This window comes from Notolabrus celidotus, chromosome 11 (assembly GCF_009762535.1).
Source record: "Notolabrus celidotus isolate fNotCel1 chromosome 11, fNotCel1.pri, whole genome shotgun sequence".
Classification (NCBI taxonomy): Eukaryota; Metazoa; Chordata; class Actinopteri; order Labriformes; family Labridae; genus Notolabrus; species Notolabrus celidotus.
In genome coordinates, this window is record NC_048282.1 from 8,529,500 (window position 1) to 8,540,773 (window position 11,274).

Here is an 11,274-nt window from a genome sequence, read left to right on the forward strand (position 1 = left end):
AAATAAAATGAAAATATAATAACAATAACCTTAGCTATAAATACAAAGAAACAACAAATAGCTTGACCAATATGTACAGGCTAAAATAATATGATAAAGTGCAGTGGTGAGTTGCAGAGGTAGTTTTACATTATAAAATAGAAGTTAAATAATACAAAAAATAGAAATATGGAATTCTGCTTGAGAATTGTTGCATTGTATATCTACATGTATATTTACAGAGAGTATTTATCTGACAGGTATGACACTGTTATGGTTTAGTGTTCATCAGAGTGACAGCCTGGGGGAAGAAACTGTTCTTATGGCGGGTTGTTTTGGCGCACAGTGATCTGTAGCGCCTGCCGGAGGGGAGGAGTTTGAAGAATTTGTGTCCAGGGTGTGAGGGGTCAGCGGTAATGCTCCCTGCCCGTTTCCTGGCCCGGGACCGGTACAAGTCCTGGATGGGGGGCAGGTCGACACCGATGATTTTCTCTGCAGTCCTTATAGTCCGCTGCAGTCTGTGTTTGTCTAGTTTGGTTGCAGAGCCAAACCAGACAGTGATGGAGGTACACAGAACAGACTGGATGATGGAGGTGTAGAACATGATCAGCAGCTCCTGGGGCAGGTTGAACTTCCTGAGCTGACGCAGGAAGTACATCCTCTGCTGGGCCTTTTTTCTGATTGTGTCTATGTGGGAAGTCCACCTCAGGTCCCGGGATATAAATATACAGTAAGGGTGTACACTGTATAAAACATGGAGGTAGTCTCTGTGATGTCTAACATTGGTCTCTGGAGAGCTGTTTGAAGCCTGAGGATGACAGGGACCATGGTGGAACTATTGACTCAACTTTTAATAAAACAGAGGGTGGAGCTGAGGCAGGTTTTTAGTGCTACAACCAGTCGGCAACCTCTGGTCTCAAAATATGAAGCCTGTGCTGAAGTGTTATAAACTGCAATTCATCAAGCCTCCACTAGAGGCTGGCTGTAGAAACACCAGAAACCACATACACACAATTTCAAAGAAGATGATCTTTACAGCAGAAATAAACATGTTTACAGCCTGGTTCAAAAAACGGCTTCAGCCTGGAGAGCTTATTTCTCTATCGGCACACTATGTACGGGGGGTGAATTTTTTTATAACACAACAGTTCAGAAGATATTAAGATTTGGAGTTTTGCCGAAATAAGGATATGACTGACTTGACTGACAGGCGGGAAAACTGTAGCTGTTGGCTAGGAGGCTCAAAGCCCGCCCCTTTACGTCACACTTTGACTGGTTGAGTTCGGCATTTCCAACATGGCACCTGCCGTTGATTGGCTTCATCGTCATGGATACTACGTCCATTATTTATACAGTCTATGGCTACAACGCACCCACCTGTCCATAAACTCACTCATGCCCCTAATTATGTAAATTTCTACACAACTCTTACCCTTGACATTATCTATAATGCATTATAAAAAACTGCCCCAGCAGATGGTTTTCTAATGAATGAATTAACTACTTACTGAAAACATTTTATTAGATTGGGCTGTATTCATGTTTATGTAAAAATGAGCATTTAACATGGGATCTAATGGGGCTCTCCTCGGGTACTGCAGCTAGACTCACGTGGGCACTTGAGTGTCGGCTCGATATTTGCACTTTTGCATCAGCTCCACTTTTCAGCATCAGAGATGAAACCCTTGAAAGATCCTGTCTTAAATTGAGGAGGAGGATATCAGGAAGGTTAATGTTGCTTTACTTATTTCACAATGCCTTTATCATGACAAAGGATAAACAAACAAAAAAGACAAAAGACAAACAAGGACGACATTGAAACTGAGAACATATGTAAATGTAGATCTTTAGGCTGCTAATAAAAAGTGAAAAAGTATAATCAAGAAACATGAAAACGTTAACTTTCAATTTTTTTAAATAATTAGAATATTACTACTGATAATACTTATACTTATATGTTCCTGCAGAGAATCAGGATATCACCCTGATACATATGTCTGTTTCTCTCTATCTATAGGATTCCCTGTTTTTCCTGCCATCATTTACGCTGTGGGTCGTGGACTCTTCTACAATGACAAGTAAGATATTTTCCTGTTTACTGTTCTTCTGTTTTTATGAACGAGAATCCTAAGACCACAAGGAGAAAAGGAATATTAAAGTATGAACTGACCGTAACACAACAACAAGCAGGATCTTTCCATCTCTGTCCTTCCTGTGACCTTCTCTCACCGTGTTTGATCACTTCCAGGCTGAGGAGAAATGAAAGATATTGATCTGCCTCGTTAAGGTGTATTAGAGTGAGCCCTTAGTTTGCTGAGTCTAGAAGGAAATGATGAATAATTCAGGCTTTAATCAAGCCCTCAGAATTTGTTATGCTGTTGTGCTTTACAAAGATCACAAGAAACATGTCTGACTTATTCTCACTCTGTTTTTTTCAGGTGTTGGATCAGCTCAAACACACACCTGGTCTATATCATCCACGGGCCCATTCAAGCTGCACTGCTTGTGAGTCTTTTTTGAAGTATAGGTGTTCATAGCCTAGCGGATCAGGTGTGTGCCCCAAGTACAGAGGCGTGAGTCCTTGTCACAGCGGTCACTAGTTTGACTCCTGGCTAAGACCACTCGCTGTATGTCTTCCCTCGCTCTCTACTCCTCACATCTCCTGTCTCTCTTCAATAAAAAATGTGTGTTGTAAGAAGACATTTAAGAGATGAACAGGTATTGCTTGCATAGTTCTCTCAGTGCAGTGCAAGGCACATTCACCTTTTGTCTTGAGCCTGGATGGTGGGACAAATAATCACCCTTTTCCAGAGGATCTCAGGATGTGATTCAGCTCATAAAAAAGTAAAAGGTTATTTAATGGCAATATAGCCAGGGGCAGGACCTTCATGTGCCTGAAAAGGAATCAGTTTAAGATTCAAAATCAATTCCAAAACTTACTGGAGCTCAAAGAGGAGTGATATGGTCTCTACGCTGAGCACCACCTGAAAGTCTGCCAGCTGCATTCGAGCTGGGAGACGCTTGCTGTGCTTTTTACTACGAGAAATAGAAGCAGAGTTTCAGAAGTCTAAATGAGATTGAATAAATGTATGGTTAACATTTTCTAAATCTGTCAACAAAATTAAGTGCAACATTAAGTGAGGTTGTTTTTCCCCCTGATGTTCTCGCCTTGAATTGGTTCAGATGAACTCTTCTTACCTATGTGATAATTATTTGAGTGTCATTATAGTGCCCCCCTCAGGCCAGTCATTGTAACTCTCTTATATGCACAGAGGTGTCCTGTATTTCAGTGAAACATCTCTTCTGTCCCTGCACTTTTACTTTGACTCAGCTTCTCTCTGTCCAACAATCTTTCCAGGTGAACTTTTTCTTCCTCCTGAACATCGTCCGGGTCCTCATCACCAAGCTGAAGCAGACTCACTGTGCTGAGTCTACCACCTACATGAAGGCTGTGAGAGCCACTCTCATCCTCATCCCTCTGTTGGGAGTCCAGTACATCCTCCTCCCCTGGAGGCCGGAGGCACACATTAGCCGGGCCATCTATGACTTCTTTGTAAGTATCTTCGGACACTTCCAGGTAAGATATCAACACTAAATTTAACTTTACAGTGCTAACATCTATAACATCTATATTTCAATGGATCTCCTCGCTACTCTCTACTTTTGAACTCAGCTTGTAAATGTTTTTTCTTTTCTAACACAATCTGTGATTGTGTGCTTCTGTATGAGGTTTGTCTAAGTGGTGTTGTCGTACCTGTAGGTCATGCATCTTCATGGTTGAACATTGAGAAGGGTGACCAGGGATAAAACACACATTTGTTCTGTTCTGTTCTGTCCTGATGGATGTTCTCATAGAAACATTCTGTTTGTAACATTTTGTTTTACATTCACATTGTTACATTGAAAACACTGAACTCCTTCCACATTTACATAAATCTAAGACTAAAAAGTACCATAAATGACTGTTAGACCTTTGGAAGGTTTCAGAAATTTAATTTTAATCGTGTTCTTCTGTATTTGACGTTGTTTTACATTACTGTTTAAGGATTTATTTTTAACATTTTATTGAATCTATAAAATGTTGTACCCCGATTGTGAAGTGTGAAGGCTTTTTATATTCCAGTGTTTTATTTTATGTAGGGCTGTTGGTTGTAGCCCGTTCATCGTGATAAGATTACATTTTCTAAATCAAACATTCAGCTTGTTCTTGTATTAGTATTAGCAACATTTGCTACTGCTCGAGTCACATTCACAACAAGCAGAGCAAAATAATCCATGTCCATTTTCAAATGATTTCACTAACAATACAAATGAATTATTTAGCCAGTATTCTCACTGACATCTGTTTCTGTATTAATATTTAATCCATGCTGTATTATTTTCCAGGGTCTCCTGGTGGCCATTATATTCTGTTTCTGCAACGCTGAGGTATGTTTGAACCCAGAAAAATCATATATATTAAACAAAAAATCTATAGATACCAACAAAAACTGTCTTTGAACGAGGTAGACGAGTTGTTTTTACTTTTTTTAATAATGCTTTTCAACAAAAGTTTGTATCACAGAGCACTGGGACAAGAAAAAGCTGTATCCCCTCTGCAGTCCTAAAGTTTTATGGAACCAAACACATCGTGGGGGTGGAGTGGGGGGATTACAGTGCACACAGTGGTAATGAAAAGCATTTAAAGGAGGACTAGAGAGAAGGTACAAGACAAATGAACAAGGTTTGCTGAGATAAGACAGCATCACAGGGTCCTTTGTTGGTTATATTTGCAAAATCTCTCTGAAGGGGCCTGTATTCAAACCACTTAGTCAAGAATGAAATGAACAAATGTTACCAAAGATACAAACAACAGGAGGAACATAAACATAAACATTTACTTTATGGGTTCACTCCTGTATTTGGGAGGTTTAGGAAGTAATCAGTAAAGAAGCGAGTGCTGTTTTACGAGCAGAAATCAAAGGTAGATGAGTTGTTATAAGAAAGATGATACAAACTTGTGTAATATCTTATTAAAGGCATGTATAAGCAATCTCAAACTGAAGTTATATTCACACCTGACTTTCACTGTTCACATCCAGGCGCAGATGGCTCTGAAGAGGAAGTGGGCTCAGTGTAAATCTGCCTGGGGTCACACACCCATGACCAACAGCTACCACCACAACTCCTCCATCACTGAAACCAGCCGTGCCACCATTAACCTGGAGCAACCTGCTGCTGCAGCCTCTATGCAACACAAAGACGGAAACTCTCTGTCCAAAGAGCAGCAGATGAGCAGCAAGACGCGCAGCAACGGAGAGGTAGACACGCTCAACAAGCTGGAGACCACGGACATCTGACTGAGAGAGCACAGAAGTGATTGTTAATGTGCCAAACACACACTGTGTCACTTACGTGTACATACAGGAGAACAGAGAGAGTGTGTGAAGGTGAACTTTCAGAATATCAGTTTACTGAGCAGGGCTGTGTATGTAAAGTTTGTACAGAGATCTGAAAGCACTTAAATAGCATGTGATATTCACTCACACATTTTGGACTTGTATTTACAAAAGAAAAACATGTTGTCCTGGCGTTATTCTGTCATCATAGTGTAGTAATGTTTTTTGTGAATGTGCGATTTGTTCCAGGGATGAAGTCCACTTACTGTGTTTTAAGTATTTTATTTTTTAGAACACATAAGATGTAACAAACCGGCATTTTGATATCATGTATGCAGGGCTATGTGTTTGTGTAATAATCTGCCCTATAAGCCTCTGAAGTCTTTACCAAGGCCTCACACCACTGCGACCAATGAATGTTACAGCACTATGATGTGATCTGGACTTCAGAAAACCAGTTTCCCCGTTAGGTTATTGAATCATTGTAATGACAGAATTTACACCCTGACTAAAGGCAGCCTTATGGTGAACACAAATTGCCTCTTGGAGGACATTAAAGTATTCTAAACTAAACAACTATCCACAACATGGCCCAATACAGATCACACCTTAAACACCTGAATTGGATGTATTTATTCAAACAACACTAGTTAAAAGATAAGGATAGAAACAAAACAACACATACAATCCCCGAGTGAAAGGCTGAGCTACAAGCTGTCCCCACCCCAAAAGCTCCTGTCCTCTGCAGGCAGCACTTGAGTTTTTAAACCCCCAAAACCAGGTGCTCCTACCTGCCAAACATGGATCTTATCTGTGAGGTGAGATAAAACAGAATAAGAAAGGGACAAACAGACAGGGGAAACATACAGCTGACACAACAGGGTGAAAGAAAAAGGTTGCGCAGTCATGGTTAGGATTGTGATTTTCTGTAGGCATGTAAGAGAAACAGGATTTGACCACAGTCGGAGGAAGAAGGCGTGAACTTTATAACATGCATCTCCTTTATGAGATCATTTTTCATTTATTGTCCTGAGAAAAGAACACAAAAAGAACTTATGGAAATGTATCATTTCTTGCCCTACTGCTGAGTGAATAACCCTTTGTGTATAACTAAAAATGATCTATATATACATACATATAAACATAGATATATAAGGATAAAGGGACAATTGGTTGGTCATTCTTTTTCAGTGTAACTAAATGTTAAAGTTGTGAAAGGCAAGCTTGACAGAGGAACTACTGACTGATGTTGTGAACCAAAGTTAAGTCCTACTTTTGCAATGGTGCTCAGTAGAGATCATTATCTGTCTACTTTGACTTTGTCTAAATTCATGTAGTTGGAGAAAGTTTGGTTACCTTTGCGCTACCTTATCATGTTTATAAAATTGTAAATAATTCTAAAAAAGACACACTTAATGTCTGTGAAGTATGAACTGTAAATAATCAACACTGTTTTCAAAATGGAAAAGAAAGTTACACAAAAGCACACATTTAGTTACTAGCAGCCTTATCCTCCTGGGTTTCTTGAAAATAATCTAAAGAGAGGTGTTACAGGTTCTAAGAAATTTATTGTGGGGTGTAAAAAAACCTAAACAGACCTGAAAACAACATTTCTATATGTTTCAATGTGTCAGCCATCTCTCGAAACCGGTATTGTTTTTCAGTTTCACAGTTCTCGTGGTTTGTGCTCTGAGATTTTTAGGGCTGTAATGTTAAAATCATGTTTAAAATTCTGTCTGAAAAAAAAATAGCAATGCTTTTTGACTGAAAACTGAAAAGTAGTTTTTTACCCTTATTTTTACTGTTAAATGAATGAAAAAAAAAAATTCTTTGTCAGCTATGCTTGCACAAATGATCCGTTTACTAAAATCAGACCTCATCTGAACTTGGAATGTACTCTGTTGAAAAAAGCTTGAGATTGTTTTTGCTCATTTACACTGCTCATGCAATTAAGTAGGAAATTAATCAGCAGCAAAATGTACATATCATATCAAACCCGGGCAACACAAGAGCTAAGCATGGTGTATTTGTAAAGTGGACTTGAACTTGTTCTTTATCTGAATAGTGCTCATACTTCCTGGAACTAAATTATGTGCTGAACATTTACAACTCTGATAATTCAGACTGCAAGCCGAGCTTTGAGTACAAGAGAATTACTGGTGCAGAGATAATGGAGCCGTGGAGTGCTGCAATCTCAGTCTTTCTCTTCACTCAGTCCATTAAAAACATTACGCTGGGAGATTGGAAAATAAAAAAAGAACACATAGAAAAGATGTGATTTGCAAAATACTGTCCAAATAGAAACAGAACAATGCATTTAGTATTCCACTTTATGTCCCTGTTGAACATGGCTTTTGCAGACAAAACAAAACAACTAAGTGTATACATGGGTGTTTTTAAAGGCTTGCAATGTATGTATGGTTATATTTTTCATTCTGCACTGTTTTTACTGTGGCTGTCAAAATGTGGTGTTTTCCTGTTTTCAAAGATTGTACTTTAATTGTAACCATTTTTAAATGCACAAAGTGCCACTTCAGATATTAGTCATTAGTTTTTCCACTGTAAGTATGCCATGCTTGTATGTACATTGGCAGACAACATTACCAGAACCCCTTAATTTCATTAGCCTTTTATTGAGCTAGTCATGTGTATTTGTTTTGTTTTTTCATCTTCGTGGGCATACAGATGTTCGAATATGTGTATAGCAAGGTACACTTATATAAAAGGAGAATATGACACAGTTATGATAATAAGAATGAGGGGTGAGAGGACACTGATACAAAGGATTAAATGTTGGGCAGGTATCTAAACCTGTTCACTCTTCCCAAAATAACAGCTTTCATCGACGTATTTATGAATACATTTGAGAAACATTCCAATAAAATATCATAATTAAATTAAAGTAAATTTAACTGTAAATATATTTTAACACAGCCATTTATGTGTGGAAATAAAGTTGTTTGAACCTCAACTGTGGGTTTGAGTTGTGTTTCTGAGTGAAGTACAGTGTTTGCTCCTTCCAATTAAAGCAAGTAATTTGACTGAGCAACTAATTGCGTTGGAGTATTATTTAACCAGGAGTATCTGTGTCCACCACTGGTTATAGATAATATGTGGCAGTATTTTGAATAATCTCAACCTTTGTGCCCTTTTGGTAGCTTATTTCTTTCTTTATGGCTTTCTTTCCTTTCTTTTTTGTGTGGTAATTTTCATATCTACATTCAGTAAAGCAGAAACAGAGTTTGAAGTCACATATAGCAGGGCAGGTCCTATGTCAAAGACTGTAGCTACAGTCTTTAGGCTAGCCTTGAGGACTTTCTCATGAATAAATGGGTGTAATACTTGTCAGAGGGAGACAATTCACCGTATTCCTGTGGTGACTCATGAATAGGGAACATTTAAGTGTTACAAATAATTTCTTAAAAAGGACGAGGTCCCACCGAGATTTGAACTCGGATCGCTGGATTCAAAGTCCAGAGTGCTAACCATTACACCATGGGACCGGATGGTACGGCCTCGGTGCCTCATAGTAATACCAATCTGGTAATGTGTGTTCCTTGATTGATCATACAATCATAAAGCTGAAACTGAACATACAAATAAGCTTTCTGATGTCTACTCGAGCTAACGACTATGAAGCAAGTAGCGTTAGCCTTTAAACGTTAGCTCCGCTGCTACTAGCTAGGTCTGACCATGGGTCTGACAGCCTTTGAACAACGTGAAGACTATTGATTTCACTAACACAAGATTAACTTAAATATAACAAAGTTGTACCACCCATATTTAGACCGGTCCAAATATATTAATCGATTATTTAATCGTAAACGCCAAAAAATAGGGCTAACTGTCGCTGATGAGTATGACAACACGACGAGAAATGTCCTCAATAAAGCTAACATCTGTCTGTGTTCATTAATCCCTGTTCCGCCGCCATGACTGTTTAACACATATGTGTCAGTGAAAGAGAAATGACAAAGTTGGTGCAAAGGTGAAGCCATTAAGACAATAGAACATAAAGTGTCTTATTTAACAATATACAGTAAATGGCAATTACTTAAACTACACTGCAAAAACTCAAAATCTTACCAAGTGAAATTGTCTAATTTTTAGTCTAAATGTCTTATCCCACTTGATTTAAGATAAATGTACTTAACAATTAACATTTGAGCAAGATAGAGGGACCTGTTTTAGGACAATGCATCTTAAATAACTTGTTAAGTCAAACAATCTTGAAATTATTTTGTTTTGAGCTGTAGCTTAGAAGAAACAAGGTTTATTTAACATTTCATACATGTTTCAAACTGAGATCTTATTTGTAGAGGACAGATAATCTTGATTTAAGACAAACACTTTACTTGATTTCAGTTCATTGTTTCTTCTAAATAAGATAAAACTATACATCCTCAAACTACATGCACATAATGAAAAACCTACTTTTGAGCATAGCTGGCTTATCCTTATAAACAACATGACTGACTATTAGTATATCCAGCTCACTATGAGAAGACTTTATATCTCAAAATGCTCAAATTAAACTTTGTAATCTTATTTCAAGTACAAGATGGTCTTAAAACTAGAGAAGTGCCTCTATAAAACAACTCAAATTAAGGTGAATATATCTCACATGAAGAAGTTGACATGACATGTATTAGTGCAAAAATCTTTCTCTGAGTGAAAAAATACTAATTGTTAGCATTCCTGGCTTATCCTGAGACACTAAGCTTTAAAATACTGGTAAAATATTACTTAAAATGAGTTTTCCCTGATAGTTTTCAGATCACAGTTTTCTAAATATACAACTTATTTTAAGAAATCTTACCAAGCAAATTTTCACTTGTTCTATTGGCAGATATATTTGCTTATTTAAAGGTAAAAGTACTTTGAAATAAGTTTTTTTTTTTTTCTTGTTTTTGGAGGGGCATTTTTTCCGGTGTAAGCTGTGTTTGATGGATTCTTATTTCAGGTTGCATACTACCTTCATTTCATTTTTTCCCCTCTCTAGTTCATAAATTCAAGTTTAATGCACCTATCAATAAACATTATTTATTTATTTATTTGGGATCTAAAACACTACATACATTGTAATGGGTTGTGCCCTTCATACTCAAGTAAGCTATTTGTGTTCTCCCAGAAGCTTATAAAAATGGCTCCACAAGGGACTATTCTGGCTCCATTCCTGTTCACACTGTACACAGCGGACTTCAAAAACAACTCTGAGTCCTGCCACATCCAGAAATACTCAGATGATACTGCTATTGTGGTGTGTATCCGGAATGGACAAGAATCTGAATACAGGGATCTGACAAAAGCCTTCAGTGAATGGAGTCACAAAAACTGCCTCCTACTGAACTCCTCAAAGACAAAGGAAATTATAGTAGATTTCCAAAGATCCAGGCACTGCCATCAGCTAGTTAACATTCGAGGGGTGGACATCGAGGTGTTGCCAACCTACAAATATCTAGGTGTACACCTGGACAACAAGTTGGACTGGTCCCTTAACACAGATGCACTCAGGAAGGGGCAGAGCCGCCTCTTTTTCTTAAGGAGGCTCAGATCCATAGACATCTGCAGAGAGATGCTGCAGATGTTTTATCAGTCTGTGGTGGCAAGTGTGTTCTTCTCTGCTGCAGTCTGCTGGGGAAGCAGTATAGCAGTACAGAACACAAGGCTACAGGCGACAAACTAGTGAAAAAAGCTGGCAGTGTGATTGAAACCAGGTTGGACTCACTGGGGGCTGTGGAGGAGAGATGCACACAGAAGAAGCTAGAGGTCATTCTAAATTACACAGATCATCCACTTCACAACTTCTTTGTGGACCAGAGAAACAGCAGCAGAGGACAGCTCATCTCTCTGAGCTGCAGGACTGAGAGATACAGAAAATCATTCATCCCTGCAGCCATTAGGCTTCATAACTCTC

The 11,274-nt window shown here is 38.4% G+C and overlaps 1 protein-coding gene and 1 non-coding gene across 3 annotated transcripts in view; one reads left to right on the plus strand and one right to left on the minus strand.

Moving 5' to 3' along the window:
- Window positions 1-8,328, plus strand: part of calcrl2 (calcitonin receptor-like 2) — a 38,413-nt gene extending 30,085 nt beyond the window's left edge. Inside the window, exons 9-13 of one of the 2 annotated variants that reach the window (XM_034696692.1) lie at window positions 1,997-2,057; window positions 2,418-2,484; window positions 3,338-3,556; window positions 4,366-4,407; window positions 5,061-8,328. In XM_034696692.1, the coding sequence (XP_034552583.1) occupies window positions 1,997-2,057; window positions 2,418-2,484; window positions 3,338-3,556; window positions 4,366-4,407; window positions 5,061-5,318 (647 nt within the window). In that variant the 3' untranslated portion in view covers window positions 5,319-8,328. The remainder of the gene's footprint in view (window positions 1-1,996; window positions 2,058-2,417; window positions 2,485-3,337; window positions 3,557-4,365; window positions 4,408-5,060) is intronic. The other variant, XM_034696693.1, reaches the window with a different exon arrangement.
- A 460-nt stretch (window positions 8,329-8,788) lies between these two features.
- Window positions 8,789-8,860, minus strand: trnaq-uug. The gene has a single exon. It is a non-coding gene; the product is annotated as a tRNA-Gln (tRNA).
- Window positions 8,861-11,274: the final 2,414 nt, after the last annotated feature.